At 37.3% G+C, this 25,914-nt stretch overlaps 1 protein-coding gene across 1 annotated transcript in view; it reads right to left on the bottom strand.

Moving 5' to 3' along the window:
- Positions 1-265: 265 nt before the first annotated feature.
- The window catches only part of LOC130234589 (unconventional myosin-XVI-like), a 35,338-nt gene continuing 9,689 nt past the window's right edge, over positions 266-25,914 (bottom strand). The window contains exons 5-6 of the mRNA XM_056464831.1: positions 24,749-24,834; positions 266-492 (exon numbers count right to left, since the gene is read on the bottom strand). Of these exons, the coding sequence (XP_056320806.1) occupies positions 316-492; positions 24,749-24,834 (263 nt within the window). The 3' untranslated portion in view covers positions 266-315. The remainder of the gene's footprint in view (positions 493-24,748; positions 24,835-25,914) is intronic.

Here is a 25,914-nt window from a genome sequence, read left to right as displayed (position 1 = left end):
AAAAGGCTTAACATTTAGGACACCGCAAATGGGGATTCATAAAAGCCATTTCCCTTTCATCTGCCTGGCAATGACTATTCAGGATAGGGCTTGGTGGTCTCCATATTATTTGGCCATTAGTTGTAAAGAGAATGTCAAACAATTTTCCATTTCAAAAGAGAAGAGGAACAAGAACAATTTAGGATGGAACGCCATCCTTTCATGAGTTCGAGTCTGACTCTGAAGATGCTACCCCTATGCAAAGGGTAAAAAAATGGATCATCAGGCCTAAGGAGTGGGGTTTAACTGAAGGTGAACTCAGGAAGACCACAGTCTCTAGGGTGATGCTTTCTTTCTGGGGCTCTTGGTCTTGACTGTTAGGGTGGGTGAGGGGTTTGTGTGGAGCCAAGCATTCTGCCAGTCTGGTCGGCCATCGCAGACACTTCTCCGCCAGCGCAGTAATTCCTGCAGAGTGGCCCGCTGTTCCCCACACACACGTGACCTCTGGGGCACCTGAGGAAATAAGAGGTCATTTTAGTACAGTGTATAATGAATGTATCTTCACCAGGGGTTGTCAACCTTGTTCCAAGAGAACTTACTTTTGTACACTTTAGCTACAACCCAGGCTCCTAAACACCTGCCTGATATTTTCTCGTAGTCTTGAATCCTTTGAGGAGTTGCTTCAGGTATGTTTGATCTGGGCTAAGCTCTGCATTATGGTTTCCCTCCAGGAGCATGGCTGTCTACTATGACTGCTGAGTATCTACATTACTTAAAATAATGATCAAACTGAACATAACACCAATATTGTACACTGTAAATTTGATATAATTTACATATAATTACAATAACACAAATGATAGGAGTCAAAGCATCTAAGCAGCAAAATAAATGTGCCCAGCATTTGATGGATTACTGTAGGCAAACACATGTTTCCATGATGTAGAAAAGAAAAAAAAAACATGCACATAAAATGCGTTCTTAGATGTGTAAGAATCTGACACAGATCCTTCACTCTTGTATTCATTATATAAGATTGGTATGCAAGTCATTATATGGATGATTTTTTTTAAAGAACCTTTATTTTTGCAGTGTAAAGCAAATTAGAAAGGAGTGTGAATGTGTAAAATGAGTGTGAACCTGTAAAAAAGGACCTACTGATGTAAAACAAACACAACTCTCCTGACATTCTTCTTGATGCAACAGGAAAATCAACTTTACACAAAACCCACCCTCGGGCATCTCTCATCCATCATACAAGCCCAATCAATAAACAGATAAATCAATTCATCCCAATCATGTGCAGCTGGTAAATGCCACAAATGGAACAGGACCTCTGACTGTGCCTCTGATCCATTCATGACGGATGAAGTGTTAAGAGGAAATCACATGGCTTTAGTTTAGCCAAAGAGAAAACCCCCTTTCCATTTGTTCTCTCTCACTAATATGATGCCAACTGAGTGTGTTGGCACAGATTGAGTAAGGGCAGAACTGTAATGCCAAATGAAAGACTGTCATAAGTTATTATTGTTGAAGTTAAATGGACGTTACAAACAGTCTTTTGTACGTAATTATGGAGCTTAACAAGTGCAAATCTGGGCTGTTAACCTGGACTGAACCCTGAAGCTATTACTGTCCTTGAGCAAGGTTGCTCCAGGTGAAGCATCCCATTTTGACAGGAAATTTTCAGTCATTTAGACTTCTGCAATTGTAATGAGATCAGGTCTCCAATTTTTTCAACTGAAAACTTCATGTACATTTGAGTAGCTTTTCAAATTGAGAGAACAGAAAATATGGAACATACATTTCACAATAACCTCCAAATGGGATAAAAAATATTTTACGCTCAAATGAAGTGGTTGAAAGAATATCCTATTCTTCATTTTCTACCTATGCATGCATAAGTTTTCCATGGGTTTCCTGAGTTCCTCCCACCATCCAAAGACAACATAAGTAAATTGACTAATCCATAGTGGCATCATGACGAACTCTTAGTCGGCTATATCTCATAGCAAATCCTAACTCATTAGCCATAACAAGCAGGGGAGTTCTCAAGATCTACCTGAGCTCAGACTGCCCTCTCGCCCTTCAAACTGGAGGGAGCCCCAATCTCAAGGATCTTCTGAGCTTAGGGCTTTCTCCCGCTCCTGAACTCTTAAAACCCCTTTTTTACAAGTCCAACACCACCTCAAGTGAGCTGAAAAACTTTTTGGCAATTTGAGGAATTTTTATTTGGCATATTTTTTCACGACACTTAAAAATGCACATTAACCCTGGGTTATGGAAACCCAACTAGTGCTGTTAGAGTATCTCAAATGACGTAACGGGACAGCCCTGGCCTATTTTACCTCTCTGGCGTGCTCTGAAAGGCAACTCATCCGGAAACATTGTGAGAGTGGTGATGTTACAGTATATCAGCAGCGTTTTCTAGGAATCCATTTACAGACAAACACACACCCACGTTCTGCTGGAAAGTACTGATCCATAATTTACACCTCACTGTCGCTTCACAGTTCTGACATCACTATCCGAGCAGAAGAGAAGCACAAAGATGGGGCACAGTATACCCAACCAAACAAACCACACACACTCATTAAAACCAAGCACGAAGTCTATGTCAATCACTGCCATTCACACCTGTAATGCAATCTGGACAGTACACAAAGCCACACACAGAGCACCTGGATCATTTGCAGCTATTCATATTCAGGAAAAAATCATTATGTTTAACCTTGCATTATTTATGTGCTTCATCAAAGGGCACGCATGCACACTTAGAGATGTGGATACAGACAGGCGGGCAACACGACCACTTACACTCTAAATATAGACCTGCCTCTCAATCCAGTGGGGACATCCAGTTCTTTGACAATCAATTGACAGAATATTCAGTGGTTCAAGCTTTGCAATTCAGATGAGATGGGCTCTCTGGAGGTTTCCAAACAAGAAAAAGCCCCCCACCCCAATTATATATATGTGTGTGTATATATGTATGTATGTGTGTATATATATATATATATATATATATATATATATATATATATGTATGCATGTGTATATATATGTATGCATGTGTATATATATGTATGTATATACATATATAAATTAGCCTGAAATGTTTACTGTTCCAAAATATTATAAATCTTTCAAAAAATAAAATATATTGTTTTCAAAGGGGAACATTTTTTGTAATTTTTTTTACCCAGACATTTAAAAAGAACATTTTAACATTTTAGAACAGTAATCACAATACCGAGTTATTTTTATCCAAGGATATCATGCCGTCAGAATCTTTTATATATATATATATATATATATATATATATATATATATATATATATATATATATATATATATATATATATATATATATCATTAAAAAACATATTTTGCTGATTAAACTGATCTTATCTTACATAGTTCTTAGGATGAAAACGATGTTTCGATATGAGATTCACAAAAAAAGATGTGCTATAATATTATATTTTACCAACAGTTAACAATTCCTTAATTTGGTAATATTCTTTTTTTTTCTTTTTTAAAGGATAACATTTACTTTAAATCAAACACACTCAAACTATCTTGTTTTTATCTTTTTTTAATTATGTAAAATCCCTCAATAATAATACATATATTACCAACATATACTTGTCATTGCTAAAGCATGGTATTTTTAAATCCTCAAACAGCACAATAATAACAGAACATGCCAAACCACAGAGCTGTAATTTTGAAAGTGTGCATGTAAATAAGGGCAGCTGGTCAGCAGAGAAGGGGAGGACACATGGAAATAAGCAGTCCCAGGGGAGGGGGGCGGCCCGTGGCCTGACATTCAGCCCAAATCACCCCTTCATGAGATATAGGCTGGTACTCAATACGGGTCAAGCTTGAATGTCAGCGCAGTGAAAGGTCAGTGGGGACATGTGCGCCTCATCACGCTCTTATCATCTATGAGGACGATGCTGCATTTGCCCCAAACATTTACTAAAGCAATCTGGATTCAGAGGGCAAAGGTCAGGGAATCATTATTAACACGCATATTATGGGTCTTTTTCACTGGGTGGAACATACACGTCACTTTCTCCACCTTTAATGTTCGCTCTATTGTCCTTTTATATGAGAGAATATTATATATCTTATCTAAGTTGTGAATGGCAACACAGGATGCATTCATATTGTGGTGGCAGTAATGATGACTGATAAAATAGCTTTTCATGGCTCATGCTTTTTTGGCATTTGTCAAAGTGTCTCAACTGGTGGGTCACAAGCTGGAAATGTGTTGCATGTCTGTTCTGATCATAGATAAGCAGGGGAAAAGGTATAAACTGGTGTGTAACTAGAGTTTGATAAAATTATATTAAAATAGAATAGTTTTTTGTCTATTAGCTCAGTTGAACAATTAAAAAGCAGATTTTTAAAAAGCCTCAACTACGGAGGCCAGGAAGTGCAAAACAATATTACAAAGTGTGAAACACTTTTACGAAGCTCGAAACAAATTTAGACATTTTTTACCTATCATAAGACACAATTACACTGGAAAAATGATTTTACCACGGACAAACGAATTTACATTTTAGAAAAAAAAATAACAAGACGCAAAACACTTTTACCAGTCCCGAAATGCATTTACAATTACAGATTCTTTACGTAAAGGGAATGTACCACACACCGGAAGTGACATGGGGAAAAGTGTTGTTGTCGTTGGTGGTGAGCACGGTAAACTCGTGTTGAGGAGTACTTGGAGTAAATAAATTTATGGTGACCGAACGGTCCAGGGTTGTTTTTCCCGTTTCGTGGCAAACACATCAGCAGCTTAGCACGGTTTTGCTTTACATGTGGTTGGTGTTTGGAGTTTATAAAGTACGCCGCCCAGAAGGAAACAACAGACAAACTGCATCAATGTGTTCAATATTTTAATGAGGGCCACTCTTATGCTGTAATCGTGGACATGATGTCAATTCTACACGGTGTAAGCATCTGCTTGAGGACACTTAAAAGTAAGCTGAACAAAGCCGGTGTTACGGTTTAACTGGTGCCTGTGTTAACTGAGGACCCTTTTCCAAATGTAAACTATTCACATTTGCACATTGGCAGATTCGTCACTTTTTCACAGCAACAAAACATGCCCCATCCCGAATAAATAATCTTATTACTTGGTGTCAGTGTCATTGTAAACATTATTTATTTTAATATTTGTGTGGCAGAACAGTATATAACCAATATTAATGTAAAGAAATATCTATAACTGACATGTCATCAACGGGATTCGAACCCAAGTCAAAAGGTTTAGCACATGTATCAATCAACCTAACTGAGCTATTCCGGTGTACACGTTGAGGTTGTAGACGTGTACTTGCGTTTACATGTTTCTACATACTCTCACACTAATGTTTTCTCAGAATAGCTCGAAAGGACAAAACGATGCTTTATCGCAGTTGGTCAAACCATGATTTTTATCGTTGTATAACTGTCTTTGGACTCGTGTTAACCTGTGTCTACAAAGTCACATACGAGCTAATGTTTTCCGGTGTGTGGTATAGTCCCTTTCCGTAAAGAATCTGTCATTGTAAATTTGTTTCGGGACTGGTAAAAGTGTTTTGCGTCTTGTTAATTTTGTTTTCTAAAATGTACATTTGTTTTGTCCTTGGTAAAATAGTTTTTCCAATGTAATTGTGTCTTATGATAGGTAAAAAGGTTTCTCAAAATGTAAATTTGTCTCAAGCTTCGTAAAAGCGTTACACACTTTGTAATATTGTTTTGCACTTCCCGGCCCACAGTAATCAACTGACTAGTATGGTTGGAGATTAAATAAAAAAAAATATATATATATTTAATAAATGTCCCTTTGAGATAATTTAATTAATCAAGTTACTTTTTCGATGCATTGGGGTGCAGACAGACTATTCAGTGTCTGTTCAGTAATAGATCATAACAGGTTATTTTGTCCTGATGTCATTTGTCATTCATCTTTTTTGCACTACATCGCAGTATAGCTTACTATGGTGAAGTAGGCGAGTGGAAGTAATTAAAATGCTCTAACTGCTTAAAAATCAGACAACTGTTCACAATTTTCAGCTTGTGAATCTTTCACTGAGGACCGAAGTTACAGCAGAATTCAGGACCGACTATGTCATTTCAGGAGAGGAAACAAAAGATGTAAAATTCCATCTATGCTTCTATCTGTGGATCCGTTGACTACTGCTATTTTAGTGAGGTAACGTTTACTCCCATTCTCTCAGCTGTTACACCAGCCTGTCTGCAGAATGGGTTTTCTCCACCACGTCTATCATGGATCTGCTGTGATATCCATGGCTATTTTTCAGTACCTGTATTACTGCTTGATTATCAGCGGTGAGCGTTAGAGCCAAAAAACGTTTGTGTTTTGAGTTTTTAAAGGGTGAATACACTTTATAGACTATGGTCTATAAAGAGCTGTGTGTTAATCTCTCAATTGGAGTTTCATTCTCCAATGACTCTTGTCATTTAAACTTTAATAAGATTAGTAAGCTCCTCCTATTTTACTCTGTCCCACCCCTTGGGATGATGGGTCCCAGTTTATAGATTTTTTTTATTTTTTTTAAGCAATAAGAATAATCACCAATGCCTTGTTGCTGCCTGCATTGAAGAAAAATGCCTGATTGCATTGTGTCAAGAGTCAATTTGGTGAAGGGGTAATTATGGTGTGGGTCTGTTGGCCTGTTAGTTTCAGTGAAAGGAACTCTTAATACTTCAGCATACCAAGACATTTTGGACTGTTTCATGCTTCCAACTTTGTGTGAACTGTTTGGGCATGACCCTTCCTGTTCCAACATGACTAAGCACTGGTGTACAATGCAAGATATACAAAGACATGGATGAGGAGCTTGGTATAAAGGAACTTAACTGACTTGAGTCCTCAACCCAATGAACACCTTTTGTGGAAATTAGAGTGGAGACTGTAATTCTTCTCATTCAATATCAGTGCCTGACCTCAAAATATGTGCATCTAGGAAGAATGGACAAAAATGTCCAGCTGTTATAGCTGCAAATGATGGGCCAACTCCATGTTAGACCCTACAGATTAACTTTGGGATGTCATTTAAAGTTCATGTATGTACAGAGAGATGTCCCAAAAACTTTTGGCAATGTAGTGTTGAGAGACATAGCCTAGATTTTAAGTATATCATTGTAATGTATTAATGATTACAAGCATATAGATAATACTTCACATTTTTTTACAGTTTTTGACATGTATCATAGTATTGACTGATTATCTTATTTATACCGTACTGTAAATATAATAGTATTTACTTTGTATTTTCAAAAATACATAGTACAGAACTACTATAGTAGAACTAATGAACCATGTCTATAATGGGGACTTTTTGCTAAATGTGTTGCCTGTTTTCCTGCCTTACTGCAAGATGGAACTGAAGCACTGATTTTGTGATGATTTAGAAAATCTGACTAATGGTGTTAAAACAAGTAACATGGAAAACAGCTGAGCATACTTGAAAGTCTTACTGATATCTGCAAGCATTATGAGATTAGCCATAATCTTGATAAACAAACATGGAAGCGTCTGTATAATTCTATGAACTGCAGAATGTTCCATTTCTGAGGATTCAGTGGGGTTTCGTGCTCATTTAGACATGGATTATTCATCGTATCTCATCTATCAAGCACACTGCCAGTTGTTTTGAACCCTTGGCTTCCAGTTGTCATCATGTTTCTTCAAACTATTTGGAACCTGATGGACTTCTCTGAAAGTCTTCCATCCAGTACACTTGCAAACTGTGTTTATTGAAGATTGTCATCCACAAACAGAGGAACTTAATGTCAAATTGAGTGACTTCTGTGGATCAGTTGACAGCAGCAGTGGATGAATGGAACAGTATTGTTGTGTGGACCCCTTGTGCAAATCTAGCCTGATCTAATTAAAACCACTAAAAGAAGAAAAAGTCTTTAACTAGCTTGTTTTCAACCAATGTCACTGAGCTTGGTCATGTGCAATTAAAAAAAGACATGGGATTAGGATTAAGATGTGCATGCACTTGAAGTGGTGCAGCCTCCTTGAGTTCAAAACAATCCTAGCCAAATGATGGTGATTACCAACCTGCATATGGTTGACATGGATTTAAATATTTGCCAATTTTTCCAAATGCACTTCAACATCTTCTGAGAAACTCTTAAGCATGTCTTTGGCAATGCCGCAGTACCTAACAAACAAACACCAACATATGATCCTTGGCTTGGTCCAAGTTCATGCTCTTTACCAGTAATTGAATTCCTATGGGTGCAGAAGGACCGGTAATTAAAAGGGCTAGCCCATAATCCTCTAACAAACACATCTCAGCTGTTTCTCTTCATGTTCCTGAAAATCCTTCAGAACATTTGAGGACATCAAAAAGCTCCAAGAGGCGTATCAAACCAGGTTGTGGCAGGCCAAGTCTAGAGAATCCTGATAATTTAAAGGTTTTATAGGCTGATCTGACACCCTGAGTGACTCCTAAACCTATATTAGCTTACAGCCAAGAAGCAGGAGGACGCCTGAGGTAAAGTGAACAACAGAGTTCAAGGATAACAACAAATGCCTCGTGATAACAGCCACACACGCTAATGCTGTGTATGGAATGAATGAACGTTATGTTTACTTGAGTACCTGACACATAAATAAGGCCCAATTCCAATTCTACCCCTTAGCCCTTCCCCTTACCCCTAACCCTCGTTTTGCATGTACACGCCAAGGGGTAGGGGTGTCCCATTTCTCTTTAGCTTAAAGTCGTAGGGCTAAGGGGAAAGGGTGAACACCCCTTTCAATCAAAGATTTTTCAGGACCACGCTTGAAACCAAGGGGCAAGAAAATTTCCCAGAATACACCAGCCACAACGGCAGTATTGCTGAACCCGGAAGTAAGGTGATCCACAAATCAAGAGAAACAAATGTTTTATTATATTCATAACCGCGTTCATGTTAAACCGTCATGCTTTAAAAAAAACACCTGCTAAATTTTGCGATCTATAATCCCTAATCATAACTCCTATACAGCAGCCCCCACACATTCTGTTACTCGATGACACTGGAATACCTGAGGCTGAGAATGAGCTTTTTGTTATAATGTTAATGTTGTGTTTGTGTGTTTACATAGATGAATATGGCCACTGTGTAAATACACAGTACATTAAGATCTTATTGCCACATTAGATCGTTATGATAAAATAATATATGTTATTTCCTGAAGATGAAAACCAAAAAAATAGCACAACTGTAATAACTACAGCAGTCGCGATCATCTGATCTCACATGAAGCAAGAGATCGCGATGACATATGATGACGTGTGCAGGTGTTGTAGTGCTGTCCCAATTTTTAGGGGTAAATTTGTGAAGCCCTTCCCCTTACAAAAATAGAATTGGGATTGGGCCTAAGTACAGTATACAACAACTTAATGCTTATGCTAATTTTGTTACATCTACGTTTTAGTTTTTAAATTTGGGTCTTGTTGATTGTTACTGTATTAAATACTTTTTACTGTGCTTTTATATTCAAAACAACGTTGACCTTTGACATGTTGCTATGATGTATGTTAGAGATACCCTTTCCAATAACCAATTCCAATACTTGGGCCCAGGGTTTGACCGATACCTTGTGCTGATCCAATACTGTGCTGTGTGTATGTGTATATAGTGCCTACAGAAAATCATCATACCCTGTGCAAAATCTATAGTTTTAATTACATTACAACCCGGCCTGCTTTAATAAAGACCTTCAGGATAAAGTTGTTGAAAGGCACAGGATAGGAGAATGCTACAATATATTTTTAAAGGCTGGAAAAGTTATTTGGAAATGGGATTTGATTTCAGGCTGTATGTCAAATAAAGTAATTATTCCAAAGGGGTATGCTTTTCTATAGGCACTGTATAACCAATGTGTTAATATAAAAAATGTGTTAATATAAAAAAGTCTAGCAACTTATATTTACATACTTGTATTGGTAGATGTAATTGCAACCAAACAACCCATACTAGGGTTTCTAAAGCAGTGAAATTCACAGTTTTGATGGCGGACAGTGGCTGGTTTCTGGAATACAATACAGTTGAAATTTTTCAGTTATCTTAAGAACTTCTATCTTTTTTTTTATCGGTCTATAAAAACTTTTCACTTTGTTTGGATGACCCTTCCAAACATTGTTGATTCTGGCATGGCACATCCTATGCGGTAGCATTGTGAAACCATAGTGATCAGTTGGGTGAAGAATTTTCAAATGCTTTATTTAGTTTAGCTAATTAGTTGCTAATACTTGGGAAACCATCTGTTTTACTGGTCCAGTCTGAAATATCCCAGTCCCAAGTAGAAGACATACTGCTAGCACATTTTTATTTCTTCTTTTCTGCTCTGAACAGTGGTGGTTGCTTGATGCAACACAGCACGGCTTCCTGTGTTTTCTAGCAGAACATGCTCTGTTGCTGTGTCCAAAATCGCATACTTTCATACTATATAGTATGCTTAAAACAGTATTTGAGCCGAGTAGTATGTCTAAATTCATAGAATTCGAAAAACAGTTTGCAAAAAGTACCCAGATGTCCTACTACTTCCTGTCAGATTGTGAAGTGTACATTCGATGGATGCTACGCTATCTCATAATGCCACGCGAGAGAATTCATGAATGTAAGTGATGCAACTGATGTGGGTAGATCACATGATGATGGCAAATGGTAGATGTAGTATGTCCAAGTTCAATTCATATTACTCACATTCATACTGTATAGAACGTACTTTTCAAACAGTCATGTAGTAAATTCTAATTGAAATGTAATACCTAATGAGTAGTAGGCGATTTTGGAGGCAACCCATGTCTTAGTGGTAAAATAGTATCGATCAAACTACTGCTACTCAAAATAGGTGAGTTTATATAGTAACAGTGGAAATTTAAGTCTCATTATTGATAACTCATTTTTAATCAAATATAGTGGCCATCAGTTACACAGTTTCCTCTGTCCATATGTGCAGCACATGTGAACATTTATTTGTGGTTTGAAACATAAGAGCAAGTGGCATTGATTCAGGCTGTGTTCAACGCTCCCTGTAAAGCATGATTCAGCAGGCAACAGTGAACATCTCTGCATGAGGAAATACTCCGAAAAGAGCCTTCATGTCAAAGGAAAGTCAATGAGCAAAACTTGGAAAACGAAAGAAAGCAGAACGTGAAGAGACTGATTAAATAAGGCATCAAGAAAAGAATAGGTTTGCTATGTATGCAGCAACAAAACAAGAGCCAGCGGTGAGAAATGGGGGATATTCAATAAAAACTGCAGCTCGTTTTCAAGTAAACAATGGCTGATTTAGTTCTAACTGTTTGAAGAGCTTGCTCCATTACATGCTAACTGTACCTTACATTATCAATAGTTCACCCAATAGCAAACTCTACCACCAGTTACAACCCAAGCTTTCTTTAACAATAGGGTTTTCCCCTTAAACGTATTTTTTTATACCAAAAAGTGTGATAAATATGTGCTTCCTGAAGTAACATGACACATTGTTTAGGCGTTCCATTTAGTTAATTTCATTTGATTACATAATTAAATTGTACTTGTCTTTCAACATACCTTCTTATGCTCATTCAAGTTTTATTCGGTGCTGTAGGCACTAGTAGGAAACTGATTGGTCAATGTGCGGTTTGAACTTGGAAGCTTAGAACTACATTCTGGCACAACATGATTAAAATACTAATCAACAATTACATTTTTATTGTTGATAATGTCAATTAAACTTACAGTTTTACTGGAAACATTATTTGAGTGTTTTTCACACTGACAAAAAGTACCAAATTTGGAACGTCATAAGTAGATGAGAAAATGATGGTGGTTTTCATTTTTGAATGAACTATTTTTTTTAATAATTATACCGTGACTGCATCTTTCCTATCACTTCCTAGATATTGTAAGAACTGCAGTTTCCTTCAAAAGTATGGGAGGCAAAAAAGGAAACGTAAAAGACAGGAAATTGCGAGGGTGAAGGGCAGTGAGGTACTGTGCTATAGACCCAGAACTCACCCCATCCCTACACAGGCCTGAGGGCTCATTCAGCCCTCCAGCCTACAGCGCTGCCCCTGCACACCGAAGGGCGAGAAGTTGAGATGACTTCTCTGGAAGAGAGGAAAAAAAGACAGACAGAGAAAACATTCAAAATGCATATAATAGCATGTCATTCATTCTTTTCACTGCATGGAACTATGTGGTACAGTATCCGTGATTACCTGAAGGAGTGTAGTAGATGTTACGAAAGCCAAGGAAACTTATATAAAAAGACTGGATTGACATTAAGAGTACACGGTTTCTTTGATTCATATTGCACAAAGATCAGCAACATGATTTCAGACTCTGGGCTTTAAGCAAATAATAAATCAATTATTTCATAAATATAAAGGATCTCAAACATTCTGCATACCAATTGTACATTCTCTATCAAAAAATGAGAATTTCTGTTAATAGTTACACAGCCTCATGTTTAGCCTCACGTTTAGTGGCTGAAGGCAGTCGTACAATAATGCATGATTTTAAAAGGAGGCATGGCACCCAACCTTGCCCCTAAACCCTACCGTCATTGGGGCATAAGCAAATCTTACTAAATTGTTCGAGTACAAGTTCGATTGTATGAATTCATATGAGTTAGCTACTAAATCAAAAAGTTACGAATTGCTGTGAGATAGTGTTGGTCATTCAGTTCAGTCCAGAAAGGTACAAAAAAATAGCCCATGTGTCTTTAGTGGTTCAATATGAATATTATGAAGCTACGAGCATACTTTGTGCGCACATCAACAAAGACAACAACTATCTATCTATGTTTTTTTCCCTCAATGTCAGTATAGGGCAAGCGCACTCATGAATCTGCACCTTACATTGACACTGAGTAGAAGCAACTGTTGAATAAAATTCTTATTCTTTTGTTGTATGTGCACACAAAAGTATCAAATCTGAATATTATAAAGCTATTAAAGTAAGTTGAATAACTATATGATCTGTTTTGAGGTAGTCTTCGTTGGTATTTTTCTAGACTTTGAGTTGAGATTGTTGCTGTGTACGGAGGATGAGGGAGATCTTGGATTTTATCTAAAATATCTTCATTTGTATTCTGAAGATGAACAAAGGTCTCTGGGGTTTGGAACAACATAATTCAGGGTACATAATTCATAACATGAGTTTCATTTTTGAGTGAAATAACCTTTTAATGGGAGTTGGGAGATGCTTACATGCATTTGCATGCTGATACCTTCTGATTTGGGGGGGGGTTGGTACAGCACCATTGGTGATATGCAGAATTTCTTTCCACAAATTCACAATTTCCACAGATGGAAATAAGTTTATTATGCGAGTTGGTGGTAATAAAACCAACAATACTGTGAACATCTGAACCACACAGGCACCCTGCGTCTTAAAATAGATGGTTACTGGATTTGACATGTAAGTAATTCAAGGACAGTCCATACATTTTAAAATCTTCTTAAGTGTCCAAACTCTTTTTGAGGTCACTGTTTCTACAGTAATTTCTGTTTCTGATCTGAGTCTTCTCCACATGTCACTCCGTATCTAAAGGATGGCATGATACACAGCAGCTCTGTCAGAAGAGATGGCCTCTTCAGACCTATCACTTTCAGACATGGAGCAAGGATACTCCATTACCAGAGCGCCTGTCCGGGAACACTTCATTCCTCCTGCTGTCATTTTCAAAGCAATCTTCTGCACCCGCCGGATCTGAATGCTGATAAGGCCAGATTGTGCTCGCCTCATTCTCACTTCCCAATCGCAATCTCCGGCAAAACCAAGCTGATCAATATTAAACATCATGATCTTCCGCATGTTATGGGACGCTACGATGTGGATCAATAAGAAGCGGATGAGCCAGACGAGAGGAGGAGTGAGATACAGAGGAGCAGAGACAAGGAAATATGAAGCAGGCGTGTGCTAATACATGTTAAGGGGCATTAAAAGGCTGTTTCCTGCTTCCGAGTGCCATAAGGACATTAAGAGGTAGAGCGTCCCTATGAGGATGACCTCTGGTGGGTTTACGTTTGAGTGATGGGAGCACATCGACACTGCCATCTGTTTTTACTCCAGTTCAGACCTTTGATAAAAGGATGGCCATCACAAAAAGAGATTTATTTTCTTCAAAAAATAATATAGAATTAATCAGTGCCATCATCAGGTACAATTTAAAACATGTTTTTATCTGTAAAATCCACATTCAGATTTAAGTTACTGTTATTAAGAGGTTTGATTTTACATACCTGTGTTATGTAGAAAAAGGTTAAACATAATTAATTTAAAGCATCAAAGAAAGTTATAAGCAAGTTAATATGGAAGACACCAGAGAATACATTAATTACAATTACAACAATTATAAATTACATTAATTACAACGGTGCTTGAACATTTAGCAACAAAACATCATTAATCATCTGACATACTTGCCAAGATACAAGGTTATAAATCTGAGAAAAAACTACAATCCCATTCAGCATTGTGATGGAAAATTAAAAATAGAGAAATACAAACTTTATAAATGTTAAGTATTAAATTGGTATTCAATTGTCTTTGTTAATTCACAGTGTTTTTAAAAAATCTTCTCTAAAACATTAGTAATGTAGTTTATCGCCACAAATTCAGCTGTTACATATCAACAAATGCACATAACATCTGTTAACAACCTCTCAGCTCACAATAGGTCTTTCTTTAAAAGTTTATAAGTAAAGGCTATAGCCAATGGCTTGCCATGCATTAAAGGAATATAAATGCACAGCACGTAGGCAAAGGACTGGTTGCCTCTGTAAAGTTTCTGCTTATTCTGTGATCATTCACCAAGTTATAGACAAATTAAAAGTAGTACAGTATTCCCTCGTTATTCGTGGGAGTTATGTTCAAAAAATAACGCACAATAGGCGAAATCTGCAAAGTCATCAGCTTTACTTTTACAATTATTATAGATGTTTTAAGGTTAAAAACCCTCACCATAAACTTTATACACTTTTCTCAGACAGGCATTCACATTTTTACACTTTTCTCTTTTAATTAAAGTTCAAACCTTCATATAAAAATAAGTCCAGTATTATAGAATGAAACCAAAGATCAAAACTATTTGATCTTCATTTATTTATTCTGTAATGGTGCCCTACAGCTTTTAGCATGTCCAAAAGTTCAACTTTTTGTGCGATTGATTAGCCTCTCCCTCTGTCTTTTGGGTGCTCCAGCAGGTGCCTTTGGTGGTGCAGAATGTTTTGTCGACTTTGTGGGGAGAAAACTTGCAAACATACAGTACAGCACTTCAGATTCACACTGCTAGCGATTAAAAGATTTATTTAAATTTGGCAAGTTAAATGCATTCTGTACTGTACAGGAGACACAGCACGGAGGAGATTGATTGACAATGGTCTACAGCCAGTCAGGACGCAGAACACAATGTGCTAATCATGATGCACAACACACTGCGCTGTAGAAAAAAGTATGTCAAACTGCGAGGCCGTGAAAAGTGAACTGTGTTATAGTGAGGAACCACTGTACTGCTCTTTTCAGCGCAATATTTGACCAGATTTTCTTTAGTTACGTCACGTTAAATCTCGCTTTGAACCAGACACGTGGATAAAGAGACTGTGTGTGCTGGTAAATGACACGAGCATATCAAATATCTCATAGTGACATTAGCTACCTCTTCACAATTTTTTGAGCATATTGCCAGGGTGATTGATCGCCATTGGCTTTCTGGTGAAGCATATTGTAAATCAATGTCCTCAATCACACAGAAAAATGAAGACTTCGGCAACTGTCAATGAGTTGCTATGGCTACTACTAATGTTTTAAAGGGATCACATTTATTTTGAAATGTGATGAAAACTGGAACTACCTTTGCTTTAAACAATTTTATAGGAATCAAGAATTTCAATAGACCATGACATAAACTGTCCTTAACCAACTGGCTGTTGTGTTATATGTTTTATTTATGAACTACACATATTTAGGTCATGACTTTGTGCTTTGACCAAAAAACCCTAAACTGTTAAATTGATTCAGTTATCAATTTGTCCATGTTCATTAGACCAAGGGTGCTTTCACACTAGCACTTTTGGTCCACACCCTGGTTCTTTTGACGTCAAAGTACTGTATGGTTTGTTTAGCTAGTGTGAACAATGTCCTCTGAACTGGGGTGAGCACTCACAAACCTTAGCCATACAGTTTGCGCAAACCTTTAATATGAAAGCAATCATACAAAGTAACATAATTCAACTGGCAACCGTACAACAAACTTTAGTTTTCATAATGTTAATTCGTGTGCGTAATATATCACCTAATGTTACCTTGGTGACAAGCGGGACTGACCCAGTTCAAACAATAATAATGTCTGCTTTTCTTCTCCAAAAACAACGTATGCATGCATAGCATTATGTTCTGAATGTTTTTAATATTTTTGTCGTTCTCTGTATGTTTCCAAAATCAAAAGATTCAGTAGAAGCAGAACGACTGCGATGTGCATATGTCTTTCCGTTTTGACGCTTTGGCTTCCGTGGCCATCCAACACCTAGCAACTGCTGTACACACAACAGCAGCTCGATTACGCAAGCGTACCGGGGTTCAGTAGGAAAATAGACAGTATGAACACAAACCAGCTGAGAAGGTGGCAAGGGGGGGACAATTGAACTATGGTAATTTGGACTAGAAAATTGAACCAAGTGTGAAAGCATCCCAAATGTCTTTAACTCTGCTCCTGGGGACCCAACATAATACAGATATGTTTACAACCTGCTTCAGCACACCTGCATGCGTATCAAATTAATCTTACTAGCCTGATTAGCTTTTCCAGTCTGTTTAGTGAGGGTCCTCACCACTTTATACATTTTAATTTCTTGTCATTCAACCATTCAGTTGCTCAAACCAAAATCAAATCAAACTTGTTTTCTTACACACAAGGTCTTCTGTCATTTGACGCCACATTGATTAAAACGTCAAGACTAAGATGTGGGAAAAGCTTTAGCATTGTTTTTTGTAATGTTTTATTATGACAGATTATCTGGCACAGCGTGGCGAATCTGAAACGTCAGTGTAAAGTTACCAGAGTATTGGTAGTGAGTGATTACATACTCTAGTTGATGTGGTTTAAAAGGTTGGTGTCCAGTTTCAGAAAGCACTAGCATGTACCTCACTTCCCTCTGTAGGGGACAATTCTGTTGCTGTGAATATTTCATTGTGCATTTAAATAATTAAAGATTTTTATTTACGGTGTGGGGGGAGGCTCTGCATCTGAACAACAACGTAATTAAGGATATCTGTAGACCAGCATCTATACGTCTTTCTTTATTTACATCCACTTCCTGGTTTCCATGCAGTCCTGTGACCTTGACCCCTATCATGTGACACAGGCAGGAAACCGAGGACAGAATGGGATCCAGTAACCAGAGAGCCTGTGACATCCAGTGCTTCTTGAGGTACAAAGCATCTCGGGTGTCACTAGTGAAACGCAAAGTGCTTAATCTACCCTGTTAGCCTCCTAAAATGCAACCCTACTTTTCAGTACATGCTTGAGATTTCGATGTGAAATAATGTGACAGTTTGGTCTAGCTGACGTAAAACAATACTAGATTACCTTTTTTAAATCAATGAAGACGTCTGCACTGGAGATACTCAATGTGGCACTGTTGAGATGTGATGCTTGTTTAACTGGCAACAGCTTTAGGGATGGCATAATGTTGAATAATAATGCTTTGGATTTTGGAATGTGCTCTCAAAATCCATTCCAAATGATACATTAATTTGCAGTTACCTCACTATTTGGCTCTCAAGAACGTGCACAATAACTAGCTCTCTTTTAGTATCAAGAGAGTTCATATCTAAGCAGTACAGTTGTTTTTTTTTGTGATGATACTGTCTACTGGGCACTGTTTGTGTTATGCGGAGGATAAGATATCAACAGTGTGATCTTCTGAGGGGCTATTATTATTATTGTAACTGAGGGGTTATTATTCTTACTGTAACCAGACAAAGCCTATTATGAAGTCTTACACAAAACATCTCTTATACAGTCAGAAATAATGAAAGCCATCCATGAAGTGTTATATGTGGGAAGCTCTAAAAAAGCAGAAATAATAATGATCTGCCAATGCTTTAGTTGGTTTAGTCATAGAAGAAATCAAATTCATTGTTAAAGCACATACAGGAGAGTGCATTAGTGCTCAGTCGCTGTATTTTCTGAAGTGTTTACCTTCCATTCTCTTTATAATAGGTTTTTTTTTTAAGTCATTGTTGGAGCATTTTTAACCATTCCCCACCAATCCAACCAGCTGAGTTGAACTGCAATATTACAAAGTAAGATCTGAAGCAAACAATTTTATAAAAAAGACAAGTACAAGCACATGCAAGCTTCAACAAGGGGAAGAAATACAAACCCATGAAGCATTGCGACTCAAACTTTGTGACAAGGACATCAACAATTGGAGAAATACTGCTAAAGATATGAATAAAATATAAATACTTAAGTATTTTGAGATTATAGGGTGGCTCAGTCATGACTTTTACGTAATTTGCTACAGAGAGGTCTAAAAATCTTATGGTGAATTTTACTTGTTGTAACTCGGTGTTGGAATTTTTTTGTATGGCATCATGGGTAATGTAGTTATTGTGCTAATAAACAATTGTTTATAGATGGGTGCAACAAAAATTAATACAACTGACTAAAGCTATGTTGTTAAAGTATTGCTTAAAGCATACCTGCCGACACTCCCGTTTTGCCAGTAGTCTCTCGTTTTCCCGGAAGTCTCCCGTATTTCAGACCCATCTCCCGCCACCCTCCCATTTTGTTATTTCTCCCTGATTGCCAACTAAGGGATAGTATCCAATCGCACTGGCTGCCCGAAACCCACTCCATAGTACAGTAACCACTCCATAACCACAGAACAGTTACTTACCCAGTTCTCAACAGTGTTATTCAGACACCTCACCCCCGAACGCCTATCCAACCCCTAACCCCCAACCCCCCTTACTCCTACAGGAGTAAACATGACTGTTCAATAGCATCTTGTTTCTCAAGGGTGTTTTACCGGTAAACATGAACTTTTCTGCCATTTTGTAAGACCTGGACCAGTGCAGGATGGACTTGTTATGGATTTAATATTCATGGATTTTTCTACATTGAAAAACATAATGCTGAGGCCATTTCAAAACTAGGAAGTCTGTATAATCAGAGAGAGAGAGAAACCCTAGGTCTCCACTTAGGAACCCTTTGGATTGTTTTGCATTTAATAACACACAAGTTTACAACAAGTGCATGTTCCACTTTATGGAGGAGCACCTCAAGGCCAGAGTATTATACATATTCATAAATCATTTCAGGTCAGCATGAGTTTCGTAATGTGAAGCCCTCAGTAGGGGACCACCAATTACATAAAGAGAGTGACAGGTGCACTGTGGTGGTCTCTCGCTTTCAATTATTATGAAAGCACATTACCATTACAAGAACTCGCAGATGACTTGGTGAGTAAAGCTGGGAGATTATGCAGACTATTATTAACTATTATGAAAAGAAAAAAAAAAAGCAGAGTTCGATCTCTTCTCCAAAAATCTTGCGAGATGTCTTCGTCTGCATTGATGCCTTGTAAGAAAGTGAAAATAAACTTTAAACATTGCTGATACACAATGCTTATAACATAGTTTGACATTTGTGTGTTGCTGAAACTATAGATAAAGTAGCTTTAACACTTGTTGTATTTATATTTTAGCGTTAGAGTTGGGCGATGTTGACCAATTTGGCATCATCTGATGTAATGTGAAACATCGCAATGGATGATGGCATCGTCGTCATAGGCATCGGTAAATTAATTATTCATGAATAATTAATTCATAACAAATTAATTATTTGTAGCCTACTGTTTCAACTATCTGACCCACATGGTCTTGGTTTTACCCATAACCAAATCATAAATAAATAAAGATAAGTTACACACAAACTACCACCTGTCAATCACTTTTTCTGTGGGACTCTGGCATGAATAGGCAGAGTGATCTGTGTCGTTATAATGGCGTCCACAAACTTGGTTGGTAAAAAAGGTGCACAACCAACAGGAACCAACCAACAGTATCTGAGGTTTTCCCTAAAATTACTAAGTCCAAGCCTGAAAGCGAAAGATTGAAGCAGTGTACTGACGCTGTGACACGTTACCTGACAGATTCAAAATACCGAAGAGTCGTTAGATAGAGACAATGTTAATTAAATATCACGTTTAACAACTATAGTGAGACGCGATCCAGCAGTACATCCTTGATAAACTGTTTGACTTGCACTACTCAAAGCATTCGCTGAACTGGAGCTCAGACGAGCGCATGACAGTATGTCTGTGTCTGGGAGTGTGTTTTTACTCATTCGTAATGTTTTAAAGACTAAATGTTTGCACCGTGACACAGTTTTTTTTAGTCTGAATTAGATCTTGAAAATATCTTTTACCTTTTTATTTTAATGTCATTACATAAATACATGATTTAACAACATAGCTAATAAGAATGGCATCTATCTAGGGAAATATTATCAGATTTTTTTCTCCATTATCATGCTGCCCTAACCATGACCCACTCAAAATGCTTCCCACTATCTGAGAATCAGTGATCTAAATGTTGTTTTGGGCAAATTGGATGTGGTATTTGGTGTATAAATGGTATTTTCTTATAAAACGATACTTCTCTAGGTACTTTTCTGCAGACTCTTAGTTGGGATTGCGTCTCTGCAGTCTACATAGACATCTCGCTAGGTTTTTCATTCAGATGATGATACGTGGATCTCTCTACTACAAAGCACACACGCTTATAAAATAAGGATTTGACTGCCATAAATCCAAGAATTCCCTCTTTGTTGTCAGCAGGTGACAGTGCCATATATCTGTCCCCAATCCTATCATGCTAACAGATGGCGTCTGCTCTGAATATCGCTGTGCGTATGTGCATGTGCACGCTTATATTTTCTTTTTTTTTCCACATAACTGCCAACCTCATATCCTCTGTGTTTGGCCGCGGGATCCTAATACGGTCTTCCGGTTGAGTGATTGACAGTCACATACAATGCATACTGTTCATGCCATGCCATGGATGTCACGGTCAGAGCTATCTATAAGCTAGACATTTAGGAAGATTCAGTCTTGATTCATTGGAGCTTTTATCTGGCAGCCACTGGCAATCATCCGTGTATTATTTACAGTCAAGGTCATATATATCATTTGATCCAAGATTATGTAAAGAGAGATCGCAAATGAAAAGAGCGCATCACAAAGCACACGTAAATGTGCCACCTTTAACTATAACTGCATGTCTGTTTTGAGATTTGATTTATGAACAGGTATTTTACATTCTTATTTTTAGAACTTATACTTCTAATTAGGGGCTTACTAATTACAGTAAAGGTTTCATTTAAACAAAACCAAAACATCATTAGGACTAGAAAGATAATACATTAACCCTTGTGTGCTGCTGGGCATGCTTTTATGCACTCTGGGGTAATTATGAGTCTTAATTTGGCCTCAACTTTCTCTTTGTTTCAGCAAATGGAATATTTTTTGGTGACAAACCTTTTTTTAACACATAATTTGGGTAAATGCTTTGAACGTTGCAAAAAAAAAAAAAAAAAAATCAACAATACTGTCTGAAACAAGTTACACATTTTACCTCTTGCCAACAGGGATATATATATATATATATACACACACATTGGCCAATTTATTAGGTACAAGTCCAACCATCTGTTAACGCTAACTTCTAATCAGCCAATCAAATGACAGGAACTCATGTAGAAATGGTCAAGACGATCTGCTGCAGTTCCAACCGAGCATCAGAACGGGGAAGAAAGGTGATTTAAGTGACTTTGAATGTGGCATGGTTGTTGGTGCCAGATGAGCTGGTCTGAGTATTTCAGAAACTGCTGATCTACTGGGATTTTCATGCACAACCATCTCTAGGGTTTACAGAGAATGGTCCGAAAAAGAAAATATCCAGTGAGCGGCAGGTCTTTGGGTGCAAATGTCTTGTTGATGTCAGAGGAGAATGGCCAGACTGGTTTGAGCTGATAGAAATGCAGCTGTAAATCAAATAACCACTCATTACAACTGAGGTGTGTAGAAATACGGAGACCCAGAAGGGACATAATGGTGGGGAAATAAATGGGTGTAGAAAAAATTGGAAAATATAAGGAACATAGAAAAAATTGAAAAAAATAGGAGTGATAGGAAAATATATTTTTAAGTTCCTCGCAAAGATGTTTTGTGTTCTCTCCAAAACTGTTCTTCCACAAACACTTCCGGTTCACTACATACAACCCTTCCGTTTTTGCCAGGATTCTCCAATGTTTTACTATGCTATCCTGCTATCATCCTATCATTAAGTATTTTCCCATATTTTTAATCTTGAAAGCACATTGACATGAATATAAAAATGTCTGCATTCACTTTCTTTTCATTAAAGCTGTGTGTCGATCATCGCCCTTCCTAAGCAACCTCTGAATCAGTGAATGCATGTATAAGCGCTGACTGACGGACGGGCTCTGTATGATAAACTGATCCCAGATCAGCTTCTGTACACTCCATTTAAAGTGACACCTCTGTTATCAAACAAGTGAAGAGCAGCAAATGAATCTCTTGTTTTGTTTGATAACAGAGGTGTCACTTTAAGAATGCACAGATCTACACTGTAAAAATGCAGGGTTCCACACAATTCATTCATGTTGTCCCAACACAAATTGATTAAGTTAACTTAACACTTCTAACAAATTTATGTGGATTGAACATAAAAAATAAGTTGTCCCAATGAAATCTCAAGAATTGTGTTGTTTCAGCTCATTTTAAATAAGTAGTTTGAACGAGCAAAAAATATATATTTTTTGAGTGTATAATGAAAGCATTCCATTACTTTAGTAACTGTTTGTGTTCATGTAGAGATTAGTTGTGTTTAAAATAAAACATGCAGGACGGACATATTTATATATTATTAAGTGTATTTCTCTGCTTAAACACACACCCGAATTCCAAAGTGTCCTGCACTTTAGCTCCTCTTTAAATGGAGTGTACAGAAGCTGATCTAGTATCAGTTTATCATACGGAGTGCGGCCGTCAGTCAGCACTTATACATGCATTAACTGATTCAGAGGTTGCATAGGAAGGGCAATGATTGACGCACAGCTTTAATGAATAGAAATTCATTTCAATGTGCATTAAAGATAAAAAATATGGGAAAATGCTTAATGATAGTATGATAGCGGGATAGAATGGTAAAATACGGGAGAATCCCGGCAAAAACGGGAGGGTTGACATGTATGAAGTGAACAGGAAGTGTTTGTTAAACAACAGTTTTGCGAGAGAACGCGAGAGATCTTTTTTTTTTCTTCCACCCATTTTTTCCCCACCATCACATTCCTTCTGGGTCTCCGTACAGAAGAATATATCTGAACGCACAACACATCTAACTTTGAGGCAGATGGGCTACAGAAGCAGAAACCACACCAGGTGAAACTCCTGTCAGCTAAGAACAGGAAACTATATGCACAATATAAAGATTGGAAAAACGTTGCCTGGTCTGATGAGTCTTGATTTCTGCTGCTGCTTTCGGATGGTATGGTCAGAATTTGGCTTCAACAACATGAAAGCATGGATCCATCCTGTCTTGTATCAACAGTTCAGACTGGTGGTGGTGAGCACTATGCCACGAAGGCAGTTTTGAAGGCAAAAGGGGGTCCAACCCGGTGTACCTAAAAAAGTGGCTGATGTGTGTGTGTGTGTGCATGTGTGTGTGAAAGCATGAAATATGAAAGCAGTTTTTAATTTTTTAAAAAACATTTTAAGGTTAAAATTATTAGCCACTTTAAGCTATATGTTTTTTCAATAGCCTACAGAACAAACCATCATTATACAATAACTTGCCTAATTACCCTAACCTGCCTAGTTAACCTAGTTAAGCCTTTAAATGTCACTTTAAGCTGTATAGAAGTGTCTTGTAAAATATCTAGTCAAATATTATTTACTGTCATCATGGCAAAGATAAAATAAATCAGTTATTAGAAATGAGTTAATAAAACTATTATGTTTAGAAATGTGTTGAAAAAACTTCTCCCGGTTGAACAGAAATGGGGGAAAAAAATAAACGGGGGCTAATAATTCAGGGGGGGCTAATAATTCTGACTTCAACTGTCTGTCTGTCTATCTATCTGTCTATCTATTGATCGATCGCCAGATAGATAGGTAATTTAAAAATATATATTTTTATTTATTTAATTTGATTTTTTACTTTAAATTGGTTTTCAAAAATTGTAATAAAATTATATCTCCAAAAAGCAGCATGACATTACAGTCATGTTCATGAAAATCCCTCTGCTTCAGTACTGTAGATCAATTCAAATGTCAAACTGTAGTGTTCAGTTAGAGCAGCTGAGACCGCTAGTGATATTGCGGTAGAAAGCTCTTGGAGCAGCTCATTAAGTTTTGATGTTTAGTGAGGGTAACCCTGCTTTCAGGACACACGGTGAGCTGTGAGAGGCACAGAGGGCACACGCTGATGCTTTGGGTCTGTTCCTGCTCCAGGCCGCAGCACCACCAGCTCCTCTCCTCTAATGCATCTCAGAACATGATCTGCAGATACGCCTTCACTCATTTCATTTGGCAGAGTGCTGAGTCCGGGACGACATGGGACCCGCTCTCCCTTTCATTACCCATGATTACATCTGCCATTTGGGGTCACTGGAGCCCTGGATGACAGACGTGTGTGTTTGTGTTTGTAGAGCTTCACCTGAGTGTGGTGGCTGTCCATGTGCCTGTGTAACGTTGAGGTGCTGGACGCCATAGGCTTCGGATGTCCCTCGTCTTCCAAGGTTCCTATTGAAAAAGATGAAATGATGTATGTTTAAGTGTTTGTATGAGTGTTACAATCTGTTTGTACATTCATTTGAAGTCAATTATTATCCCTCCTGTGAAACTTGCATTCTCTTTTAAATATTTTACAAATGATATTTAACGAAGAAAGGACATTTTCACCATATTAGCTTTAATATTTTATGTTTTAGTTTGGCTGAAAATATATTTTTCTTTATAAATAATTTTTAATATTAGCTCCCTTGAGATATATATATATATATATGTATTTGATTGGCTACAGAACAAACTCCTGTTGTCCAATGCCTTGTGTAATTAACCTAACTTGCCTAGTAAACCTAATTAACCTAGTTAAGCCTTTAAATTGCACTTTAAGCATACTAGTATCTTACAAAATAACTAGTAAAATATTAAGTGTTGCCATCATGGCAAAGACAAAATACATGAGTTATTAGAAACACATTATTAAAACTATTATGTTTAACAATGTGTTAAAAAAAACTTCTCCACAAAACAGCACTTGGTAAATGTTTATAAAATAAATTCAATTTTAAAGGAGGATACAGGAGGATCATTTCGATTTATATAGGGGGTATAAAAGATTTGTACAATTCTCAAAGAGATATTGTTTTAAATTATTGTCCACAACCTCCTAAAATACCTCATTCAAACATGCCCTCACAAATCTATGTCAGTCATTGAGATTGTCAAAACACCACTATGTACATGCAAAAAAGCTGTAACTTGCTGAAGTATTGTTGCTCGAATAGCTTGGTAATTTGCACTTCCTGGATCTGATTCAGCTGGAAATTGTAAAGGTTGTAACATTTGTCACATCCATCACGTATCGACCAAAGTGCAGTGGATGGCTGGCCAATTAGAGCAGATCACGCTTTTCAAAACGATGAGTTTTTTAAAACTGGCATGTTTCAGAAATGTGCTTAAAATGTACCTAAATGTTATTTTCAGTATAAATGCAGCGTTGTTAATCATTTAAATTCATTTTGCATTTAAAATGATACAACCATTTAATTCAGAGCTTTAACTGGTATTCTAAAGCCTGTTTCACATCGCAAGCGCGAG

The sequence above is a fragment of the Danio aesculapii genome, chromosome 9 (assembly GCF_903798145.1).
Source record: "Danio aesculapii chromosome 9, fDanAes4.1, whole genome shotgun sequence".
NCBI classification, from domain to species: Eukaryota; Metazoa; Chordata; class Actinopteri; order Cypriniformes; family Danionidae; genus Danio; species Danio aesculapii.
Note: the sequence above shows the minus strand (reverse complement) of the source record. Positions and strands in the feature narration are given on the sequence as shown.